The following is a 26,914-nucleotide window of genomic DNA, read 5'->3' on the forward strand; positions in this document are numbered from 1 at the left end:
TGCTACGGACGTCAGAATTTCTTCATATTCTTACATATCGATCTCAGGCTTCGTAGTGGCAAACGTATCCAACAAGTGTGAAGACTTCGAGGAGTTAAGAGGGCATTGCGGTTATGACAATTACACACACACATACACAGTCTATATATATATATATATATATATATATATATATATATATATATATATATATATATATATATATATATATATATATATATATATATATATATATATATATATATATATATATATATATATATATATATATATATATATATATGTATGTATGTATGTATGTGTGTGCGTGTGTACATACTCTGCGGAGAACTATAGGGTACATTTGTTCTTTCAATGGCTAGCTTTAGGACGCCACTTCCCTTCCGTTTTTCTTGATGACTACTATTCGATTCTTTTCCTGAGGCAGACTTCTCTCCCCTCTCTTTGTTTTCTCCAGGAAGAGAGAAGAGCGAGCAAAGTGGACAGCCTGTACACGAGGTATTGTTAAAAAAAGCCGAAGAGAGCCATCCGACATAAGCGTCTTGGCAATGGGGAGCTGCGTGCTTAAGGATTCTTGTACTCTTGCTTTGCACTGAACTGGTCTTATGCCAGCAGGGGATCTTGCTCCTGAAGAAGCCCGAAAAAGATTCTTGCTCAGGTTGTATTGCAATTTTTATATGCAACATAAAATAATTTCTTCAAGGATGAAATACAGATTGACTCATTCGTTAATTCTTTTATGCTCAAATTTTCACGAAATAGAATCTAAAAACAATTAACTAACAACATCAACAATAATACGAAGAGTACTCTTAGGCGTCTGCAAATGCTGAACATTGAAATAACCATCTGAAACCCCCCTCAGATAGGTTGTCCAGTACATCGGAGACACAAAAGGAATTATGCAACAATAGAAACACACCGGAACTCATCGTCTCCCGCTTTATCTGACGCGAAAGTTCAACAAGTTTCCGACTGCATGAAAATCAGAGTACGAAATTTAACTGCACATGCACGACTTTTCTCGTGGTAAATGCTGCAACACCGCCGATGAAGAAAGGGTCAATAAATGCAAATGAATCAAACGAAAGGCAACTCTTGGCAAACGACAGAGTGGCTGCCATGTCGCCACCCCCTGAGGCGAAAAAACCACCACAAAGGGAAGCGGCCGCGATGTGACGAAAATGCCAACTTACGCACTCTCAACGGTTTATCCGCGTTTTCTTCCACAGCAATGTAACAAGATACTGAGGCGCCTTCTTATGCATCTTATTCTCTTACACATAACATTAATAGTAATCGTTACTGTACAAAATACTGGATTTGCTGACGAGCTTTCTCTGCAATCATATACCACTTGACAGGAACCTGACATGAAGTAAGAAAAGTGAAGCATAGAAAGAGACAAGGAATCTTAATATGAAAAAAAACGAGAGAGAGAGAGAGAGAGAGAGAGAGAGAGAGAGAGAGAGAGAGAGAGAGAGAGAGAGAGAGAGAGAGAGAGGGTGAAATTTGGAGAACTTGAAAAAAAGGGAAAATGAAAAGAAAGGGGGTTGCGTAGAAAAGAACAGAGAGACAAAAGGGAGAGGGGAAGGAGAAAGGGACGGAAGAAATGAAAAGAACGGCAGGAAAGGAAAAGAGAGAAAGAAGTAGACTGCTGTGGGATGTGATCACGGCAGAGAGGTCCCACATCAATAAACGTTCCTCTCTCTCTCTCTCTCTCTCTCTCTCTCTCTCAATCAATCAATCAATTAACAACAGAGGAGGAAGTATAAAAAGAAGTACTTAACCGAAAAAAATGACAACACACATAAGATAAACAAAGGAACTGGGAAGCATTATCATTATTTTTTATTACTATTGTTATTCGCTCCTACTTATCCACAAAAAGTAAATTCATCGTGAAAAGGGAACAATAGTCCCAGCCCTATTTAAGACAGCACTATAGCCAAAAATGTTAAAATTATACCTAAATAACAAACAACTAAACAAGAAAAGAGGTGAAAGAGAGGAATGTGTGCTTGAGCTGCACGCCTCAGAAAGGGGATTTAGATCCAAGCCTGTAGAAGGTCATGGCAGACAGCCTGGGATTTGAAAAATTGGTTGTATGGTCATCAGCCCGACGTACAGCTAACTAAATGCGACGCCTGAGATGATCCAGTTGTCACAAATGGAGGAGCTGATAATTAATCAGACCTACAAAACCTAAGTGACAGGAAGGTAATACCGAACACAGATAGCCCCTCAATACTGGACGAATGATAGGTAAGCCAATACAGAAAACAGGGTTAGAGAAAATGAAAATATATTCTGATTAAAGCAAGAATGATTGGGGATGGGATAGCATTCGACAAATAACTACACACACATTTTATATATACCTACATACATACATATAATACATATATATATATATATATATATATATATATATATATATATATATATATATATATATATATATATTTATGTATGTATATGTGTTTGTGTGAGTGTGTGTAATTGTGATAACCCTGACGCCCTCTTAACTTCTCGAATTTTTCACACTTACTGGATACGCTTGTGACCACAAAGCCTTACATCCAAATGCAAGAACATGAAGTGATTCCACTGTCCAGTAGCAGGATTCGAGCCCACATCCACACTATATATATATATATATATATATATATATATATATATATATATATATATATATATATATATATATATATATATATATATATATATATATATATATACATATATTATCACATCACCATGACATTTTATATACAAATATTAAGCGCTACTTCGGGAATATCACTGAAAGGGAATTATAAGTGATAGCCGAATAGTCTTGAACGTCGACTGGAAGTCGCTGGGGGGTACTGTCGTGTGTTCGAGTCACTTACGTACCAAAACATTTATCACCTGTTATTAACCCTTCGGTGATATTCCAGAATTAGCGCGAATTGGATATTAAACAACATTTATAGCTTAATTTTTATGTGTGTGTATATGTATGTATGTATGTATATATATATATATATATATATATATATATATATATATATATATATATATATATATATATATATTAACAGTAACTTATCACATTAAAACTGGGGAACATCGAGCACCGAAGACCAAAATCCGGGCAGTGAAGCAGAGGAGCGAGGACTAGGAGAGGGACAACAGACAAAAGAAGCAAGAACAGAGGAAAGGAGAGAAGCGCAACAGCTTTGAAGAGCTGAAGAGGAAGGGGAAAGATAGAACGAAGTGTACTCAGAAATGAGCGGATATATATAGAGAGAGAGAGAGAGAGAGAGAGAGAGAGAGAGAGAGAGAGAGAGAGAGAGAGAGAGAGAGAGACCAAACGGTTTCTCTGAATCATCAACCTGGAGAGGAAGGGAAGAAACGGGAGAGAGAAACTGCCGGAAGGGCCCAAGAAAGAAGCGATGTAAGAGGAGGAGATTTGTGGGACTGAGATAAATGAAGGAAAAAAAGCAGAGGTGTGGAAGTGAAACAAGGTGAGAAGTAATGACTAAAAAATGCAAGTTAAATAAATAAATAAAAGTTAATAAACAACACGAAAGATGGTCAAGTCATAACAAGTAACTGACAGGTCAAGATTTCATCAGTGACGAACGTACAGAAGTCTGCGGCCGAGTAAATGGGACGAGTCTCCCAAAATACGTTACCTTGTGTGCGCGGATGATGAGAAGATATGTTTCAGGCAATAAGGCTTTCTCATGAAGAGATTTCCAAGGAAAACGGGAGAAAAACAACTTGATTAAGAATGGAGCCCTAGCTTTCCGAAAGTCAAGCCGCTCGTACATGGAAACAAAAGCTGGTAAGCAACATACAGCCCTTTTCCAAATAGAGAGCCTTTCATCTCCATCTCATGCACACTCGCATTTCCTTACAACTCTACCTTTTACAACACTTTAAAAATAGATGCATCAAGCGGCATTGCAAGAAAGTTACGCACTGTAGGCAGGGATTCATAAAACCGTTGTAACATACTTCAGATCTTTTGTTTTCGTTTGCTGGAATACTGTCTGTAATAGTCAGCTGCATACGGTGACATTCATCTTCTAGACAAAAGCTCCTCGAGCTGGCCGTTTTACTTTCCAGTTTGCCCACCTTCCTTTAGCTTTGTTTCAACTCACCCACGGTGCCTGAACCTCTTACGGTAACGTGCTCTCTCGTCTTGCGTTACTCCAACATCCATACTTTGCGCAGGTCCAACAATTTCATGCTCTCCATTTCCACAAGACGAGTACCGGTACTTCGGTGTCTCTTATGAGAATTCTGTAACATTCCTCCTGATCATGTTAGGAATCTCCTGCGTTTCAGACTGAAATGATTCCTTAGAACCATATTTGTGAGGGATGATTGTTAATTAAGATGAATTCTTGTAGCTACTCTCTATTTACTTTATCTATATTTAACTTCAATATCTCCTTTTTTTCATATAAATGAACTATATTCTTTGGAAGCTTTTAAAGTCGGTCAGTGTTTTTTCGGGCTTGTTTCTTAGGAATGCATCCATTTCATGAATAATAATACTATATGCCACTCCACACGATAAACACCTTTTTAGGTCTTGTCCTTCTTCCTCCCAAGATTACTGAATTATTCAAATTTCGCCAAATTTCCTGGTTTCATAAATAAATCACCGCAAAACATTCTGGTCCAACTTTTTGGTTCAATTAATGCTTGCGCTATCTCTTAACCCATACCTGCTCGTTCCTTACTCTCTCAATTCCCAAACATTACCGTTGTCTCTTGTCGAAGACATTTGCTGCTACATGTGACCGTCCCCCGTCTTCTATCGTCGTTCTGTCAATATAAATCGAACAGCCACTCTTTCAAACTTCTCATGCAGCACTGTACTACGCCTTCAAAAATTCGGATCCAAACATAGAGGCGCACATGCCAGTCGCGACCCGACATGATTATTGTCAGATCCCTTCCATACACCTCGACTGAGCAAACCTAAGCCCTTTCTCGCAAAATACCATTATAATTACATACATCACTACGAATGAACATCCATCTGCATAATACACAAACGAAGTTATGCGTGCGACTGGGCGCATACAGCCAGGATATGTGAGGTGAGTAGGCTACCAGATCTCCAAAATGCAATGAGAGACCTCTGAAACAAAGGGGAAAAAGACAACCAAAAAGGCAGCACGAAAAAGACGCTTCAAGAGAACAGAGGTGAGGAACAAAACCCTACAAAGAAAGAAAGAAGTGAGGAGTCTCTCTCTCTCTCTCTCTCTCTTCGCCCACTGAAGAAGATGAATGATATACCCGAATTCTACATCGCCACTACTCCTTTCTCTCTATAGCCCCATTCAATGGTGAGGGAGTAGGAAGGGTTACTAGAAAAAAAATCACTCCTTGCATTCACTCATCTCGTTGAGTGGCTCTCGCTCGCGCTCGCGCGCGCCCTCTCTCTCTCTCTCTCTCCCTCCTTTAAGCTCATATGCTTTTTATATCAATCTTTTCCTCATTTTTCATAAGAATTTGTTCACTTCGAAATTCACTCCACGACTCCAGCATTGTTTCTATACTTTTCAACTTCATTACCTACATCAACTTGGATGCATACCCGATACGTAAGTACACTGCCCCGGACACTCAGGCGCTTCTACGTTTTAAACGAAACACAAAACACGCATAAAGAAAACTGTCATCAATAAAAACTCTTCAGAAAAATTGCGTACAGAACGGACTAAAGCGTGGTAGCCATACTGTAGTTATTGCTCGTCTACAAGCAACGGCGTCTGTGGTAACCGATTAACTCTCTCTCCAACAAATCTAATCCTACCTTTTTAACATCTCTTCACTAAGGCTAACCAAGAACGGCTAAAATTAATATTTAATCTGTGATGTTTTGCGTCAGCGTTCGTGTCTTTTTTTCAAACCACCCGATGTTACAGCTAATAAAATAATCTATGCCACAAAATATCCATTATTCATCAGAGTCTCTATTCAATTATTCATTAGTTGTTAAGCACCCTCTCTTTCTGTTCAACGACAAGATTCATTGCACGATAGTCCATGCCCTTTACTAGGGTATTTTTTCGTTTCTTTGTAGTAACTGGTTGTTCCTTAAAGCTGTGGTCTCTCTCTCTCTCTCTCTCTCTCTCTCTCTCTCTCTCTCTCTCTCTCTCTCTCAGTGATTTCCATCTTCGCATGAAGTCTGTTCACTAACTCTCCCATCCGATCATCCTAAGTTAAATATTAGCTTTATCTCCCACCTGTTACACTGAGTTTATTACATCAGCACATTCCCTTTATTTATTCCATTTTATCTTTTCTCCACCCGTCATTATTATCCCTTCTCCTTCCCTCAATTCTCTTTCACTTTACCCTCATCCCCTGTTCTTTGTCCATTACTTCCAGGTAATGGAAGCGCAAAAGATGATCTTATGTACTGAAATTCTTTGGTGGGGTTCCTTTTTCCCTGAACCACCGCCACTACTGCAGCGACACAAGACAATTTCCAAAAACTCATCTAGGGAGAAATAAAATTATTTCGCCTTTTCTCCTCTTCTCCCATTCAATCGAGCGCTGCTTTTTTTTAGCGTTCCGTTTATACAGGCGGCAGAAAACGGAATAAAACTGAACAAAGCTTACGGAAGACATTCATGGATGACAAAGGCAGCCGAAAACCAAAAAACGACAAAGTAGGAGTTTAACAGCGTAGTAGAAATTATGATGGCGCGTCATTTTCCCGCGTAAATTTTGGCGCCAAACATCGTGGTGGCCGTGTGAATTTCCAGGAAGCCCCGACATCCCCTGCTTCTCCGAAAGCCAGCCCGCCGCCACTACTACCACTACCACTACCACCTCCACCGCCGCCGCCACCCCCAAATTCGGTGTTGCTATAGAAACGGAGAGGAGTCCTTCTCCTCTCCTTTCTCCTTCTCTTCCCCCTACCCCTCCCCTTCACCCTTATCTGATAAATCCCCCTTCTCCATCCTTTTAAACCACTCAAGCTACTCTATATAAATAAAAAGGGAAGAGAAAATCGCTGTCGTTTACTCGTATCAGAATAACAACAAACCATATGCAGCGTCTTCATCCAAAAGGACAACGACAGGATAATGGGAGCAGTTTAGGATACGCCAGTGGGCGCGGTTTAGCTAGTGATTATCCTTCTCTTCAACTTTTTTATTTTTTGATTCGGCTTCCCTGTGCTGCACGGTTTGTAAACACCCAATTGATTACTGTAACATTTGTCGATACGCCCTATTCTACGCTGGTATCAATGAAAACTACGCATACATGCAGCTTTCCATATTTATCCCTGTGTAATAGCATTACAATTGGGTTATCACTGAGGCAATATCACCCATTCAGGCTAAAGGAATAGTTAACCAAAACATCGGCGCTAAAGCACAACTGGCAACTTATCATGACCCGGGGAATGTGTATGTAAAAGCATATACAAAAGATTAATTAAACCTATGTGTAAGACTGAGACCAATCCGACGTAATCATTCTAGTAAATCACTAGAACACACATGAATTCGCGCTGGGAAATTATTACTATAGTAATAATGAGCATCTTCGGTCAGAATACAGATAAGGAGAACAAACAACGCTTCACAATCACAGTCTTTGCGAACCTTCCTTCACAAGAAGAAAGAGGAAAGAAACGTCCCTCACTATTATAGTTCAAGTTCAGCGCCGTCGCAGGACGAGTTTTCTTGGGTGGCGCGGGATGGGTTTTTGTTGCCCCAACATATCTTACAAACACTGTACTGTAACGCCAGGTTAATCAATTAATCAATCATTCTATCAATACGCTCATTCTAACAGTTCACGGGAAATATTACGGAAGAATCAATAGACAAACACCACTAAACACCTAAAAAATAAAGATACTCCTCCACTGGCACTTGGGGGGGGGATCATGGGAAATGGAGGGGGTGGGGGATAGACTGCACTGCCATTATGTTGTGTTAACCAGTCTTTCGCCCCGAGTTTAGATAAAAACGAATTCTTGGAAAGAGATGAATTAACAGCAACTCATGCTAATGTTGCTGAGACTAAACATGTGAACCATGTTGAGTATACACACACACACATACAAACAGTCATGTAACCATACACAGCTTTAGGTGGGATGAGTTGCACTCTGTCTATCAGAGGTATTACGTAATTTAAAAACAAGTATTCAAATACGCAGCAATATATAATTAATTTTTTACCATCTCGTCTTACATAAAATATTCTGCTCACATAATTTTCATTGGAAAGCGGAGGCCACACTGAATGAGGGGAGACAACGCTGTCATTTTACGTCCAGTCCATATGAGTATACCGTAATAAATCTAAATAAAATATGTGAGCGCACACAGACGTACATAATCATCATTAAACAGAAATGTTACTTACCAAGCCACGTGATCTTACAGCAACACCAATGAAATCTAACATAAAATTCAATTATAAAGACAACGCATCTTCATGAAGTGATTAGAGAAAAAATCTGGACAGAGCCACCAGTGTCTACCGATAAAGAGATTCAAATAAAATCAAGAAGTATGAAATTAAAAATATATATATATTCCAAGGATTTTTCTCGAATTATGCTCATTTGTACCAAACAGAAACGGCGCACGACTACATTCACTGACGGTTTATAAAAATAAGTCAGGATCATCAGCTCCCTCTTTGGATAACTGAAATATCGAGCGGCCTACAACTTGAAAACTTCCTACAACGTCGAGTGATTTACAGCATAGTGTGATCAACTTTATTGGCCATAATGCATAATGTTTTAGGCCTTTCCAAGACCCTATCGGATTACGGCGTCCAGTTAGACAGTGGTAAGATATCCACTCCTGAAGGATTGACTTCTCCTCTCACCAGCAGTCGTGTCAGAAATGCTGATGGATGCAGAATATCTCTTCCGAATCTCTCACCTTGGAAAAAGGGACCAAAGAAGTTTTTAATAATCATAAACACAAGCAAAGAGAGGTGGAAATGTGCAATATGACGTGCATTTGTCGATATAAGGAAAAAGCACAGACGGTTTTTATCACAACAGAAACATTTTCCAAAATACCTAATATAAAAAATTGCATCATTTCTCTTATAAAATCATATATTCAGCAAATATTTTGACTAATGCTCCTTGTATGGTGGCGCCAAGTTATTCCCCTCCGAAAAGGGGAAAGAAAACCGTACACGTGTGAAAGGGGATGCGATGCCTGTCACTCACAAATCTTCACTTTGAACAGTGACAGAAGTCTATATCTTTAAAGTGATTCTAATCATTATTATTATTATCAAGTATTCTTGGTGCTATTACCTGAAAGCTACAAAGAAAAAGAAGGGAATGGTGAAAAATGGGATCCAATAACGAAATTAACATCTCCATGGTGATCGGCAGAGGATTATAACTGAGAGGACCTGAAAACATGGCGCTTTGAAACTGAGCTGATACAACGATGGTTTTTGCTGTTAGAATAACTACTGTGTGAATTAGACACCCAAGCATTTTAAAGTTTCATGGGAGGCTGCTAAATAATAAAACCACATCACTTCTTTTCCTTTGTAGCACACACACACAATACATGTGTATATATACACACATACATACTAAACATATATATGTATACACACAATACATGTATATATATATATATATATATATATATATATATATATATATATATATATATATATATATATATATATTGGGCTGCACAAACAACAAAATGTAAGGCGAAATACAGATGACAAACTGAAATGAAAATATTTATATGTTTATGATGAATAATTATAACCAAGAGCTAACTCCTGCAATGGAAGCGATAAAGTCATAATATCAAGAGAAATAATGTCTTAAAATTTTTAAGACTGAGAGGATACCACACTGCTCTCACTGTTGCTAGTGCTAAGACGACACACCACTGATCTTTGAAACGGAAACAACACAAGCCTTTCACTTATAAGTGATAATTTAAAGAAACAAAACTGAATTCCTCTTACTCCCAATGAAACTACATTATTCAATCGTTTCCAGACTCAATTCTCCTTCGCCATTTACTCACGGCGTTAACTGGTTATCTTTCAATTACCTTTCGCCCCTGACCATTTTCTTGTTTTTGTTTCTAACTTGCCTAGCACAGTGAGTGTAATTTTGTCCACAATGTACATTCATGCATAAAAACGGATAGCCACATGTTGGTGAGATTTCTGACTCAGAGAAACATTACATAACCAAGGATCGAGCGGCAAGCATTCAGAATTGGAAGCACGTCCGATCTGCCAATCTTCCACAGGCTGCGGCAACTTCCACTGTTAACCCTCCACTGATTCGCATCGCTGGTGCTTATGAAAGGACTCGACATCTGTCAATCACCATCAGTAGATTTGAAAAGGCTTTTTAATGGACACCAATAACCGGCCATTGATGATAAACGGAGAAAAGGCTGATTGCAATGAAGGTAATCACCCCGCGCTTTTGGAAAGCCTGCTTGCATGGTCTCAGATAGGTCAGCCTTCCCTTGTATTGATGCTCTAGAAATCCTGAGTCCAAGCATATATATATATATATATATATATATATATATATATATATATATATATATATATATATATATATATATATATATATATATATATATATATATATATATGAGATCTCAACACCTCAGGAGTTCCTCGTTGGACGAGTCGATATCGTTCTCGGCTAGCATTTTGCTGGGCCTGCGTTCGATTCTCCGCCCGGCCAATGAAGAATTAGAGGAATTTATTTCTGGTGATAGAAATTCATTTCTCGATATAATGTGGTTCGGATTCCACAATAAACTGTAGGTCCCGTTGCTAGGTAACCAATTGGTTCTTAGCCACGTAAAATAAGTCTAATCCTTCGCGTCGGCCCTAGGATAGCCGTTAATCATCTCAGTGGTCTGGTTAAACTAAGGTATACTTAACTTTTTTTCAACACCTCAGGGACAGATTTCGTCACCAACCTATGACTAATTAAAATTCAGCCTACTGACCAACCCACCTATTGTAAACACCCTGCCTGCTATAAATACCTGTACATCACGTATCTCAGTTCATTTGCTTTTGTGCTCCCACAGATGACCGCCAGTGCGCTGTGGACACTTTAGAGGTAAGAAATCTAAGACAACAACAATCTTGATATGCCCTTAGGAAACTTGATACACCAGTTAGGCTACATGTTGATGAAAAGAAGATTGTCTGACGAATAAAGAAGGCTATATAAATCAAATGCCGTGGAAACAGCAGCAATAATAATAATAATAATAATAATAATAATTCGGCGTACAACTGCCAAAGAAATCTAACACTTCCTAAACAAGCTGCAGAAACACCCTCAAAGCTTTATCCCAAAGCTTCAAGTGGGCCAAAGATAATCAGAAGACGCCTTCAAGTTTCTTCCGAATGAGGAATGTTCCGAGCAGAAAGGTGTGGCAAGCAAGAAGAGGTGAGTAACGCGAGCATGAATTTTCCTTAATGCTCTCTAGATCTGACAACGGGGAAATAATATGTGAAAGTACATAAATGCACAATATTTGATTCACACGTACCTTTATAATGAATAATGATGATACCATTAATTTATTTCATTATTTAAACACAACACTTCTTTCCATAACAATGTATCGAGTGACAGTAACAATGGAATATCACTCCTATTTTCCGTCTGCCTTCCGCTACTCATTCCCACTATTGATAACGTTAATGAATTGTTACCTGCAATAGAGCATAGAACTTAGGCCACAGCCAAGCGCTGGGACCCATGAGGCCATTCAGCACTGAAACGGAAATTGACAGTAAGAAGGTTTGAAAGGTGTAATAGGAGGAAAACCTCGCAGTTGCACTATGAAACAATTGTTAGAGAGGGTGGAAAGTCAGATGGAAGAAAGAAAATATGAACGGAGGTACAGTTAAAGGAATGAAAGAGGTTACAGCTAGGGGCCGAGGAGACGCTGCAAAGATCCTAATTAATATCTGAAGTGAACCACGTGAGGTGCACCGACGGTACCAACCCCCTACGGGAATGAATTATCATTATTATTATTATTATTATTATTATTATTATTATTATTCCGAAATTCTCAAATCGTAGGTAAAACTTACATCAAAAGTTCACTAAATCTATTGTACTGTGGGAGTTCTTTGGAGGGGTGGTAGACCTCTCGGCTAGCATGCTGTTGGCCCAGCGTTCGACTCTCCGACCGGCCAATGAAGAGCTAGAGGAGTTTATTTCTGGTGATAGAAATTCATTTCTCGTCACAATGTAGTTCGGATTCCACAATAAGCTGTAGGTCCCGTTGCTAGGCAACCAGTTGGCTCTTGGCCACGTAAAATAAATCTAATCCTTCGCGCCAGCCCTAGGAGAGCTGTTAATCAGCTCAGTGGTCTGGTTAAACTAAGGTATACTTAACTTCTATTGTACTGTGGAGTGTATAATGTCATTCAGAGTATCTGTACATACCAACATGTGTCATTACTGCACCGAAATACTCCTCTAGAGAAGGCAGGTGCCGTCCCTTCCTCTGCAAGACATTATGATTTCCCGACGAATTCTCGGAGCCTCCACAAACAAGTCTGGTCAATCTGCATTCAAATGCAGGCGTAAAAATACCTCCTAATGCAAATGCACTGAGTGAATTGGGCCACGAGATCTTAGAATGCAGGAACTGAGAAATCATGTCTGGCTGATGAGAGAGAGAGAGAGAGAGAGAGAGAGAGAGAGAGAGAGAGAGAGAGAGAGAGAGAGAGAGAGAGCAACTTAAATACTAATATTTTCATACGGAATGTTGTGGTGGCTAATGCTAATTAATAACTGTCCAAACAATCTATCAGTTTGTTTGTCGATGTCCTGTGGATAAGGAGAGAGAGAGAGAGAGAGAGAGAGAGAGAGAGAGAGAGAGAGAGAGAGAGAGAGAGAGAGAGAGTTTCCTTATCCGCATTTGTCAACTGTAGCAGTAACCGAAATTTCAGCCTTGCTATATTCTGGAAAACCTGAAGAACAGTGCAGCTTAAATACATCCTTTGTGACTAAAATTCAGTATTTGTCGTCTTCAGCTCTACAGCCTTCATTTCAAGATTTTCACTGATATGCGCGGGGGCGAAGGTTGCGTCGGTGGGGAGAGGAGTCATTTATAACAGAATATTAGTTCTAAAATTTAATAACGTATAAGTGCACCCAGAGGAGCTTACCTTTACATCACCTAGTTTACAGGAAATTATTAGAAGGGTAATTTTTTTCAAACATAGAAACACACTAAAATACACAACAAACATCAGTAATATGCACTCAAATATGCACACGCCATTTTTGATGTTTCAAAGCAACTTAGAATATATCGTCATCAGTTTGACGAACTGGCGTAAGACATTTTTTCCTCATTCTGAGAAAATAGGCTTCAGAGATTTTTATATGATTCAGAGCTCCTAATTAGTTCATTTTTTGTGAAAATTTTGTTGGAAAATCTGACAACGCAGACAGGTGAAATTTTGATATGTTATATACTGTAGTATCAAAACCTGAAACACTCCGGCTGGAAAACTCAAAAACTTAATAAAAATGGGATACGCCAGTTTGTCAAAACAGGGACGATATAATGTACCAAAGAAATTTTCCCAATCGATCACTACAGAGCTTGATGGACAGGTAGATCACCGGTAAGACTTATACAGTAGGCAACTAAAGCCCAAGAGTACGTTAGTCATTGCAAAAGACAAGAATTTCACATTCCTACCCGACCTATCCGACTCTGAAATCAACAAGAGCTCATGTTTTCAGAAGCTATATCGACTGAGACGAATGTGCCTATCTTAAATTTTGATGAAGACATTTTCATGTATTCTAGATGTTTTCTTCTCTTTTTGCTATTTTCGTTTTCTTTTTTGCATTCATGGTTTTTATGGCTTTTCAGGTTTTATGTGGTAATTACTGACATCCTTTCTACTCTGCCAGTTTTATTATTCTGGCATAAATGAACTTTGCAGCTCGGAAATTAATAAGAAAAATTGGATAGATTATAATATACTTATGGGTGTGTCAGAGAGAGTGAGAAAGGGCGGGCAATAACAAAAAAAGTTCACGAGAAATAGTAAAGTATCAATGAACTATTGAGCTGTATACCCTACGGTGAATATTTTTTTGAAGTGTTCGCAAATTATTGTCACTTTTCCCCCCTCTTGTTCACGAGCTGTGTCCGACCCTTTAATTCATTTTCCTTATGAAAGCGACGAGATGTCAACAACACCAGTTACTCTAAAATAACCCTAAATCCTAAGGTATCCGATCTACCTGCCTATTCTTCTTGTTTTCTGTCAGCCCGCATGCTTGCTTCTCGTCAATATCTTGACTGTAAAAATAACTTATCATGGTACTCCATGAAGTGTTTGTTCAAGCTCCCACTCCTCCTTTTGGATGAGATTTGCCGTGCATCACGAGTTCACAATAGCAATACGCCAATCAAGTTCTCTCTCTCTCTCTCTCTCTCTCTCTCTCTCTCTCTCTCTCTCTCTCTCTCTCTCTCTCTCATAATTACCAAGGCCAAGGGGGAGATTTCTCACCATCGTCGGCACAGATATGACCCAATTAACTTGGGCGCAAAACTTATCAGGATAGGCATGTAACCCGCCTCTGACTCTTCTCGAGACGAGGCACTGTTACACTCGGCTCACTGGAAGGACCTAAGCCGTAAAGTTCTGACAAAGGGAGGGGAAAAAGAAGGAAGGGGAAAACGGGGGGAGTGAAGAGAGGGAGGAGTCTGGATGAAAGGTAAACACAAGGGAGAAGGACCCTGTGAAAGCACACGGCAAGGGAGAAGGGTGGAGGAAAAAAGGGAAGAGGAAATGACGAGAGAAAACCTGACAATCGATGGTGGAAAAGCTGAAGAAAGAACAGAAGCGAGAGAAGAAGAATATGAAGTAACAGAAAAAAGGTGGAGACTAGGGATAAATAGCAGAGGAAAAAGTTGGGTAAGGGGCGTAACGATAGGGGAAATATGAAAAGGGGACGACGTCAGGCAAAAAGGTGAAGAAAGGGGAGAAACAAGGAAGGAAAGGGGAAGAAGTCACGAAGAAGAAGGTGATGTCAGGAGGGAAGTGACACTCAAACAAGAAACAACGCAGAAAAAGTCAAGAAACTGACGATGCAATGGAGGAAAAGGGGTGGAAAAATGGAAAAGAAACTACGGAGAAGAAGGTGAGATAACGGAATGAATAAGAGAGGAGGGGGTCAGGAAAGAAGAGAGATGATGAAGCAGAGCATTAGGAACACTGAAACTATGGACGAAAAACGTGAGGAAAAGGAAGCAGTACTGGAAGAAAAGGTGAGTACAGGGAAGAAGCTATGGATGAAAATCGGATGAAAACTGAGAAGTGACGGAAGAAAAGGTGAGGAAAGAATAGTACTAGTGAGGGTAAAGAGAACTGTTTGAGGAAGTTGAGGGAAGACGAGAAGGATTGGGAGAAATGGGGAAAGAGGGAAGGCAATAGAGGAAAAGCTGAAAAATTGGGAAAATCAAAAGTAGTGTTACGAAACAGAAGAAATGGCAGAGAATATGACCAAGAAGGGTGAAATGGAAGAGGAAAATGTGAAAAGGGAGAAGAAGCAACGTAGGAAAACTTGTGGATGAAAGGTGTACACAAAATACAAGTAATGGAAGACAGGTCAGGAAAGGGGAGGACAAATGAGGAAGAAAGTTGACAGGAAAAATTAGGAGAATTATGAGGTGGGAAAAGAAAGAGAGAAAAAGATAAAAAAAAAGAGAAAAGGTAAAAAGGAAAATGAACAGGAAACAGATGCAAAGGAAGAAAAGGGAAACGAGAGATGAGACTGAGAAAAGGCGAGCAAAGGGAAGACGAAATGAAGGAAAAACAGCGAGGAAAGGGAGTAAAAAGTGATACACGAAAAGGACAGGAACAAGAAAAAGCATAGCAGAAATGGAGAGGGAAAAGGGTGAATGACTGAAAGAGGAATTTATGGAAGAAAGCTACAGAAAACTGTCAAGAAAAACGAAAGGGCGACGAAAGGGGAGAAGCACTTCCACAACAGATGGAAGAGGAGAAGGAGAAGCGAAGAATAATAAGTGAGGAAAGGGAGAAGATGAGGAAGGATGGGGACTGAATGAAAGGAGGTGTAAGGCAGCAAAGGGTCCGGAACAGGGAAAGTGACAGAGGGTACTAGTACTACAGAGAACAGGTGAGAAGCGTTTCAGGACGAGTTGGCAGTTGGGGAAAGGAGATGCAGTGGAAGAGTTGGCGAGCACCGGGAAGGGGCACGCCACAAAGAGAAGGAAAAGAAAGGCACGCGGAGGCCTAAGGAAAAGTGACGAGGCTGTGGGCGGTACGGGAGAAAAATGTGATGAGTGGGAAGAAGCGAAGGTTGAGCATTATTGTTTCTGTTTTTCCTAAGTAGTTAAGCAGACCACTGAGAAAACCTCACAAGGTAAGGTAAAGGATACTGATTACGCAATGCACGAAAGGACAAGACAACGAAGAGGTAATGGAGGGAAAATAGGGAAAGGAAAAAAAAGAATGGAGCAAAAGGTGAAGATGAAATGGAAGAGGCAGTGTGGGACAATATTAGGAAAGGGAATAAATGGCGGACCTGTACAGAAAGATTTAAAGTGACGCTTGAGTAGACAACTGAAACTGCGAAAAGTGCAGATAATAAGGAAAAACTAAACAGGCTCAGAGAATACAAGAACACATGGACATGTGACAACGGTGGTTCACAACGGTGGTTCTCGAATGATAATAATATCATTGTATTCAAGACTCCAATGAATTTCTGTAGTTAGAACCAACGTTACGAAAACATACGATTCGAACGTACAGTAAGGTAAAGTGGTGCAGGGGAGGGAACAGGCAATACTGAATATCGTTCGTCTATCCTGAAAAAAGGGAACTAAAAGCATTCAAGTAGTGAGTGAACAAAAGGGATTTCGTACTCCAAAATTCTTTCCCATTCCTTTCATTTCCTTTGTAACTCCTCCCCTTCACTGTAAAGCCTGAATAAACGTGAAGCATGCATTCCTCATTTCATTTGCTCTTATTCATTTATATTATGGGAAATGTTCGCTTGCACGATCAAGAACGACAATAGTTCTTAGGTCGCGTCCAAAAGTGACGTCAGCTTTTGCTAGTTACTCATACGATTTTATCATAGGCAACTAAATGCTAACGACAAAAGGACATCCATTTCTTAAGTAGTATTTATCTCTCTCTCTCTCTCTCTCTCTCACATATACAGACACACACACATATTCTTAGCATATTTCTCTGTCTGTCTGTCTGTCTGTCTGCCTCTCTCCCTCTCAGCTTGTCTAATCAGCCACTCCATCTGTTGTTTTGCCTTTGGGTCCATAAGGCGACTTTGAGGCCACGTTTAGTGGTTCTTTTTCTTCTGCTTCTGTTTTCTTGTAGTTTTCTCTCTTCTTTATACTTAGGAGTCTGTGACTTTATCTTCACAGGAGACCAAAGTTGCAGGCGATCTCTCTCGTATTACCTTTCGGTTCTTTCCGTCTTTCTGTCAAAACTTGAAAAAGATCATTTCTGTCGGCATCATCTCAGGATCCCTTTTAGTCCACTCTCGAACTGTCCGCCGGATTTATGTCTACCGCGTTCTTTACTTCTCTCACTTCCCTTTTTGCGTGTAATTGTAGGAACCTGTCGGGATATTCATGTATGGCAACATCCTCACATCAGTCAATCAGCTTCAGTAGTCTATTATTCAAAGGAACATTCATTTTGCCTGTCGTCCCACATGTCATTATTCAATATATATATACAGTTTTATTGGATCTTCGTGATCACCTATTCCGACATATCTACTTGCATATAAGCAAGAATCAGCACTTTTTTACTTGTTTGCACCTGCATCTACTCATGAGCCCATTGTCTACCTACGACATTACTGTGATATTACCAGCGTAATCTACACATATCTCGCGTGGATTCCAGACCCTACTGTATATACTTCAACCCTTTACACAAAACAAAGAAGAAGGAGAAGAAGAAGAAGAAGAAGAAAAAACAGCCTAACCTCAACCCCCTCCTTTACTCTCAAACTTGAACCCCTCACCCACCCGGAAAAAAAGCTCTCCACTCTTACCCCATTCTGCTTCTAGACACCCTCCATATCCCTTACCTCTCTCGCCTGCCTCTCCCCTCCTCACCCCTCCCCTCCCCTCCCCTTCCCCTCTCTCCCCTCACCTCTCCATTTCGAGACGCTCCCTTCAAAACCCAATTCCAAGAAAACCTACTCCTTATACCTCCCGTCTCTTCCCCCCTTTCTCTCTCTCTCTCTCTCTCTCTCTCTCTCTCTCTCTCTCTCTCTCTCTCTGTACCCCCCAGCAACCCCTTCCCCCCATACCGAGTCGCCGCCTTGAAGGTGTTGGTGGGGCGTCTTGGGTCATCTCCATTTTTCTTTTTGCTGGCTGAGTTTGAATTTCTTTCTGCTACATCGTCCTTAAACTGTTTAATGTTACTAGATAAATTATACATATATATACAGTATATATATATATATATATATATATATATATATATATATATATATATATATATATATATATATATATATATATATATACATATATACATACCTTACAAGTATTTCATTGTAAACCAACACTGTTGAGTTAATAAAGAAAATCTTTCATATCTTGTGCTGAAAGAGAATACGACCTAAATCATAATTATTTGAACGATTAGCGTTGCCTTATTATTATTTTCATCGTCTCTGTTGTCGTTATAGGTTTCCATTATCACAGACTATTAATATAGTTTACACAAACTTTATCAGATCATATACTTTATTATTTCTATCTACTTTAAAGCTGGAAACGTTGACTTTTAACTGAATATTATTACTTTCAATAATTTCCTCCTAGTTTTGGTGCCTGAAATACACCCGAAATACGGATTTTCTTGGTAACTATTAGTTCGATACCGTTTCATGCCATTAAATATTCGGGAATTCCATAGATTGCATAACAACTTTGTGTTTCTGCTTCCAAGTGTAATTATGGGCACTTTGCTACAGAACTGGTTTCTATATATGTTAATTTCAACCAATTGCTGTAAACAATCATAACATTTGATTATAACTCATGGGGTCAAAACGTAATTCTGATCATTGGAATAACCAAAAACTGCTTTTAAGACTTCTGATCAGAAGTAGATAAAGTAGATAAATATATATATATATATATATATATATATATATATATATATATATATATATATATATATCATACAAATTCTGACGAGTAAGTGGAGTAAAAGAACAAACAAAGAAGCAACGACAGTTTCTTATTCTTTTATTACTTCGCCTATTGGCAGCCGCACTATATAATACTGCTCTCTTCAGCTACAGGCTCATCAGTTCCCTAAGGTCTCGCATATGCTGTAAGTGTATGTAACAATATCATCTTCATCACTCATGTTTCGGACGATGTTCCATTGACACGCCTTTTCGCAGGGGCGTCATTTCAGATTTTTGTTGGGGGCAAGACGGTTTGGTCAGCGAAGCGAGCCTAATCAGTTGTTCTTTTTTTTTTGAGCTATTTTATGTTTTTGAAGCCACATGAGCAAGGTATTTCAGCAAAAATTATATACTTCCACTACTATATGTTTTATCTCATCATCACTGGTAGCTAGTAGACAAACAAAGATCAAGAAACAATATTTCTGGGAAATTTTATATATTTGACTGCACATTTAAAAAGAAGACATGCTTTTACTTCTTGGCCTGGGAGGTGAGGGAGCCATGGGGGGGGGGGGGGGGCAAGTTGAGTCTTGAGGGGGGCAGTTGACCCTCCAAGCCACCCCCTAATGACGCCCCTGCCTTTTCGTCATAAAGGAAGAGACTGCAAACTCCATGCCCCAACAACATAAGACAGGTAACTTGCACTCTAGCCTTTTGTGGTATTCTCTACCGGCCATTATCAATGGGGAAAAATAGTTTTACCATACATTACAGTAGAATACAGAATTTAGGCCAAGTCCAAGCGCTGGAACCTATGAGGCCATTCAGCGTTGAAATGGAAATTGACCGTTAAAGGGTTTGAAAAGTGTAACAGGAGGAAAACTTCGCAGTTGCACTATGCATCGACTGTCAGGAGAGGGTGGAAAGTAAGATGGAAGAAAGAAAATATAAACTAAATTACTGTAATAGGAATGAAAGGGGTTACAGCTAGGGGGCGAAGGGACGCTGCAAAGACCCTTAAGTAATACCTACAGTGCACCGCATAAGGTGCACTGACGGCACTATCCCCCTGCGGGGGTAGTTCTACCATAGGCATAGGGTATCAAGTCCCCCTTATACGTGGGACCATGTCCTTTACGGGCGAGATAAATCAGGACTAATAAAGAGTGGGTGCATTTGATTTCTGCCGGGACTAATTTGTTATCTTCTCTGCTCATCTAACACGCCCGCAAAAGCGGCTTTTACCCGCGTCGATGTTTCCAAGCTTTTGACTCGAATAGTTTTCCGCAAGGCACTGGAGCTGCATCCTGGCAAGGGAGATGAACACACTGTATCATTTGCCAAAGGGTGACCTTGAAGTAGCTGTACTACAAGAAACCTCATGCTGTTCTTTGCCGAAGCTTTGCAACCGTATAGTTGTATATGTATTTGTATATGTTTGTGTGTGTGTGTGTGTGTGTGTGTGTGTGTACGCGCGCGCGCGCGCGCACACACACACACACAAATATACATATAAGATACTTTAAACTTTTCTTTGCGAGAACAGTGGTTCAGTGCTAAAATTTCATCTAACAAAATGGGCTTGGTTTTTTATCTGTGGAAAAAATTCTTTCCTCCATCTGAACTGATTATTATACAGGCTTCGTCCATACCCATTTGGAATACTGTGGAATACTGCTCTCATGGTTGGTGTGCTTCTTCCTTTGGGCCCTCTTCAACAAGACTGAATCATGAACAATTTGTGTAACTGTTGCCTCTCCTGCAGATACTCTTTCTGCCCACCGCAACGCGGCATCGCAGCGTCTTTCGGAACCTGCTATTTTGGGAACTGTGCCCTCACCAGTGAGATTCTCGTCTCCGTTCAGTCAGCCTTGTAACAATCGTCAAGCCATCACCTCCCTCTTTTATTCCGTGGAAATCAGGTGTCCTTGTGGTGCGTGGAACGCTGGTGATGGATTTACATTCTCTTTACAGCCAAGTTTCGGAACTCTCCCCACGCGGCATTTCCCTGACTCGTATAATCTCCAATTTTCAAGAGGCGGGTTTATTGTTCCCATCAGGGTTAAGCTCTCTCTCTCTCTCTCTCTCTCTCTGACTTCCTCTAGTTCCTCGTTGGGTGAGTCGGTAGAGGTGTCGGCTAGCACTCGCTAGGCCCGAGTTCGAGTCTCCGGCCGGCTAATGAAGAATTAGAGGAATTTATTTCTGGTGATAGAAATTCATTTCTCGGTATAATGTGGTTCGGATTCCACAATAAGCTGTAGGTCCCGTTGCTAGGTAACCAACTGGTTCTTAGCCACGTAAAATAAGTCTAATCCTTCGGGCCAGCCCTCTCTAGGAGAGCTGTTAATCAGCTTAGTGGTCTGGTAAAATTAAGGTAGGCTATACTTAACTTATTTTTCTGACTTCCTCTTCTGGTTATCTATTTGGCCAGCGCTAGATATGGGAATTAACTTACCTGACCAATCGGACTTTGCATTAATTATATATATATATATATATATATATATATATATATATATATATATATATATATATATATATATATATATATATATATATATATATATATACACAGTATATATATATATACTGTGTATATATATATATATATATATATATATATATATATATATATATATATATATATATATATATATATATATATATATATATCACGATGCACTCCACAATGAAAATGAAGGAGAAACCAGAGGAAAAGGAAATAGAGTTCTTAATTTGTCCCAACAGTTTCGCCCTCCGGAAGAGGCCTGATGGAGGGCGAAACTGTTGGGACAAATTAAGAACTCTATTTCCTTTTCCTCTGGTTTCTCCTTCATTTTCATTGTGGAGTGCATCGTGATATTTTATCTTCGTGATTGAGAAGAATACAACTAAATATATATATATATATATATATATATATATATATATATATATATATATATATATATATATATATATATATATATATATATATATATATATATATAAAATTCTCACTTATGTAGCATGTAAGTATGTTATAATATAAGCATATAAATTCATAAATATGTAACGATGTACAAAAAGTAACGTGTATCATAAGTCCCTCAACTTTGCATGGAGACTTTCACGCCTTCTTTGATCTGAGTACTGATAATGATGTTAAAGATTATTATAAGGTTTTGCTCCTTTTAACTGCCATTTCTGAAGAAGTCTCCACCTCACAATGACCCACTAAAATTTACACAAAACAGCCAATGAAGTTACTTCGGTAAATAATACTGTTATTTTACACAATTGAAGGCGTGGGCGAGAGAGTTTGGTATTACACCGAAAAGAAAAGCTGAAAATTTAATATCCATTATATGAACGAGGTCTCACAAGACAAGAATGGCAGGAGAAAGGTTCGCATTTAAATGTGGAGAGTAAAAAGAAAAGTAAAAGAAGAGGACTTTAAGAACTCCAATTCTACCCGCAGCATTATTGAGAGAGGGAGCCTTGGGGCTAGCAACGTGGAAGACTAAAAACGGGGCCGCAGGTTTCCCATTGCTTCAGCATTGCTCAACAGAACAGGAAAACAATCACCACACTTCACAAAAGAGAAAAGCTAACGAAGTGCAGACGGAATAAAAGACGCGCCAAGCAAGAGTCCTCCAACATCCAAAAGCGGCGTTTCCAGATGAGGCCTGACGCGAGCAAGATTAACTGTGAACAGAACCACACAGTCTAGAAGCTCCAAAGGATTCACTGCGCCAAGAAATAGATATAATCGCGTTTCTGTTTGGGACGCTTAAGAGGAATTTAATCTCTTAATGAATGAATCCCCTGGGGGCATTTAGCCTAAGTGGGTGGAGGTGGGGGAGGGGGTGATCGACGGTGGGCTACGAAGCTGCAAGGAAGGGGAGGGGGAGGTACCGTCACACGAACCCCCATGATTGCTTCTTATATCTCATTAAAAATGAACATCGTTTCTGGTGGTGGTTTCGCTGAATTCATTCCTGTTTTAATCTTTTCATTCAATTTGAGAGAGAGAGAGAGAGAGAGAGAGAGAGAGAGAGAGAGAGAGAGAGAGAGAGAGAGAGAGAGAGTTTCCTCTTTCGACTACTGCCATGATAATGAATATCCCAGTCAAATGTTTGGAGGCAGCGTTCGTCCAAGTGTAAACAACACATACAAAATTGTATACACTCATAAAAACCATTATTTTAATAAAAGTAAAAATAAGAAAAAGCGCATGAACAAGTAGAACAAAACAATAAGAATCTATCCCATATAGTAGAAATAATAAAAGCACTCAAGAGTGAATAAGCGAACTCGCTATTAATCACTTTCTCGCGCATTGTGAGGGACGCCATGTGACAAACTGTGACCTCCCTGGGAACCTGATCTTTCATCTTAACAATCGGACTTGATGTACAGCATTACTATGAAATTGCTAGAATCACCTACACGAATACCGTATCAGAAATATGTAGCTGGCACTGAATTTTCTAAACCTCCAAAAATTTCTGAATTACATCTCTGACCTTTGAAGGCCAAACTTGATAACCATATCGATTATGTTATGGACATTTCCAATAAAAATGATCATTATGAAAATCAGTCAATATATATGGAGCCGGCAATGAAGCGTTTGAAAAGCACAATCGGTGACCATGATCTTTTACAATTAAAACATTACTATAATTAACTATGAGGGAATCGTTCTCATAAATCATTTCATATAAAAGAATCTAACAAAATTTAGGCCGCCGTGAAGCATTCAGATTTCTGAAACCTGTAGCCTTCGCCTTTAATGGTACTATTTGCTAATTATAAGCATTAAAGAACTGATATAGGAATTTTTCAGCATGAAGACGATACCGCACATATGAGGTCCGCTAGGAAGAACTAAAACCACCTCTGATCTGTGACCTTGACCGTTGACCTGTTTCACCCTTCAGGAATAATCTCGAAGATGTCTCCTGGTGATGTTTTCACCAGTGTCATCAAAATAATTTCGGCTATTTTAATAAGTCTGCTAAATCAATTCATGATAACTGAATACTGCCTTACTATGGTGGGGACCACTTACTAAAACATGTGATTTCGACGAATATTTTGAAGTATGAACTCAAAAGAATCCTTTATAACCAGTTATTTCAATACTTATTTCTTATTCGAATTCATGGGTCTCAAAATGAAGAATTGGGTGAACGTAATTATATTTTATATATATATATATATATATATATATATATATATATATATATATATATATATATATATATATATATATAATGGAATCGATTCTATACTTGAATAAACTAAATACCTTACTATACGCATGAGGGCATACAGAAAATCTTCATGAAGACAGTGAGCAAAACCGAAAAGGGGCGGTAACGAAACTGAGTGATCCCAGATGCTGAGTCTGACCGATCGTCGCCCATACGATTGAGAGTGTTTCTCTCAACAGCACAGGGCACAAGAACTAATTGAGATATTGACCTCGCCCGGTGACCTCTCGCACACTATACGAGTAACATTAACTCGATAACAACCGTTGAACGAATAGTATGGATAAGAAAACGTGAAACATTAATGGAAAAGAAAGCCCAAATGGACGGAACTTGGGAAAATTATACTAGATTTCGGCATCGAATGAAACCCATATATACGAAGACTGTTGTACTGCGTGCCTTCACCTTCTTAGGAGCAATTTTTTCAATATTTAACTATATATGCTGGAGCTTACACTCATCGTGCCCAGATGTTGGCTATCTTTGCAAATTCACTAGTGTTTATTAAAATCTTGGTTTAAATGGAAATTATTTTCCCCTTAAATACTTTTATTTAGTTTTCAAACCATATATAAAATTTCCACCTTTTCAATGATTAGTACTGACCGAGTGTTTATCTTAAAGAGCAGCACATTGTCAAATTCTTGGACTTAGAATTTTACTTAGTCTATGGGCATTCCGAGATTTTATATTAGTTCACAAGACACTTGAAGCTTTCACCATTACTTCTCCACATATGTCACACACTCCGTGCCCTCATGCCTTTTTCCAATTGACTCTGCTTACAGAGTCTGTAAATAAAATTCTTTCTAAGTCCAAGAATTTGACAATGTGCTATTTAAGATAAAGACTCGGTCACTACTACTCATTGAAAAGGTGGAAATTTTATATATGGTTTGAAAACTAAAATAAATCTTTTTAAGGGGAAAAATAATTTTCATTTAAACCAAGATTTTAATAAACACTAGTGAATTTGCAAAGATAGCCAGCATCTGGGCACGATATGTGTAAGCTCCAACATTGAGCTACTTGCTCCTAAGAAAGTGAAGACACGCAGTAGAACAGACAGTTTTCAATAAGTGAATACCTTCCTCACTACATATATATATAAATATATATATATATATATATATATATATATATATATATATATATATATATATATAATTTTTTTTATCACACTGTGATTTGTATACAATCATGAAGCTACAAATGTTGCTTAATATCAAATTCACGCTACTTCGGGAATATCTCCAATGGGGAATCATCATCGAAGGAGAATTATAAGTGATAAATGGTTCAGGCAGTAGCGTGAATTTGATATTAAACAACATTTGTAACTTCATGATTATATATATATACAGTATACATACATATATATATATATATATATATATATATATATATATATATATATATATATATATATATATATATATATATATATATATATATATATATATATATATATATATATATATATATATATATATGCATGCCTGTAGGTGTGTGTGTGGGTGCGTACGTATAAAGGTTATTTACGCAGTGCGTCTTAAGTATAACATCTGCATATTCATGACTGCATATACTATATATCAAGGTATATGCATTTTAAGTTATAATGCGTGCTAGTTTATGAAAGTTATTTTAAAACTGGAGTACTTTGTTAGATTTGTGAATGTACCTGTGCTGTCAAACATTCTAATTTCATGAAATGATGATTACTTCGTGAATGACAGCAATGATACTTAACACTGTGATACTTTCCTCTACGTTGCCGTTCCTTACCTGAGGTCATGAAGGAAACTCTCAGTGGCCACCGCCTTCATGGTTACCATCATCTCTCATTACCTCAGCGAGTGTGTCCTCACCTGCAACGGAGAAAAATTCAGCCTTGAGTGATTACCATCTTCATTTTCTACAGCCAAGTAAGGAAAAATATAAGATAAAATAAATTCCAATTGAGAGAGAGAGAGAGAGAGAGAGAGAGAGAGAGAGAGAGAGAGAGAGAGAGAGAGAGAGAGAGAGAGAGAGCTTAGGTAATTTTCACCAAGCAACCGTGCTTTTACGGCCCCCTACGAACATTTAATATCATGTAAAACCTGAAGGGACGGAACACAACGATTTAATCTAGCCCAGACCGGAAGGAAGAAGGAGAACGAATAATGAGTGGTAAACGAAAGAGAGCGAGGGCCAAAACCGAAGGAAACCACAAAGTCACCTTAGAAAAAAAATATTTCCAGTATTCACGGAAAACGGAAGGAACGGGACTCGAAACTGAAATTACAGATACAAGGAAAGTTAATCGCTGAACCATTAGATTCGGGGACTGCTGATCTACAGAACATGTGTGAGATGCAATAGCGGCTAAAAAGAAGAAAGAAACTCTTCAGCAAGTCAAGATCAGTTGAAACAACACCTCTAC

The 26,914-nt window shown here is 38.8% G+C and overlaps 1 protein-coding gene across 4 annotated transcripts in view; it reads right to left on the reverse strand.

Moving 5' to 3' along the window:
* Positions 1-26,914, reverse strand: part of LOC136854258 (uncharacterized) — a 233,017-nt gene that overhangs the window by 11,628 nt on the left and 194,475 nt on the right. For 3 of the 4 annotated variants that reach the window (XM_067130605.1, XM_067130607.1, XM_067130606.1), the window contains one exon: positions 26,278-26,360. The exons of the other annotated variant lie outside the window; for it this stretch is intronic. In XM_067130605.1, coding sequence (XP_066986706.1) covers positions 26,278-26,287 — 10 coding nt within the window. In that variant the 5' untranslated portion in view covers positions 26,288-26,360. The remainder of the gene's footprint in view (positions 1-26,277; positions 26,361-26,914) is intronic. 4 annotated transcript variants of the gene reach the window in all.

This window comes from Macrobrachium rosenbergii, chromosome 3, assembly GCF_040412425.1.
Source record: "Macrobrachium rosenbergii isolate ZJJX-2024 chromosome 3, ASM4041242v1, whole genome shotgun sequence".
NCBI lineage: Eukaryota > Metazoa > Arthropoda > Malacostraca > Decapoda > Palaemonidae > Macrobrachium > Macrobrachium rosenbergii.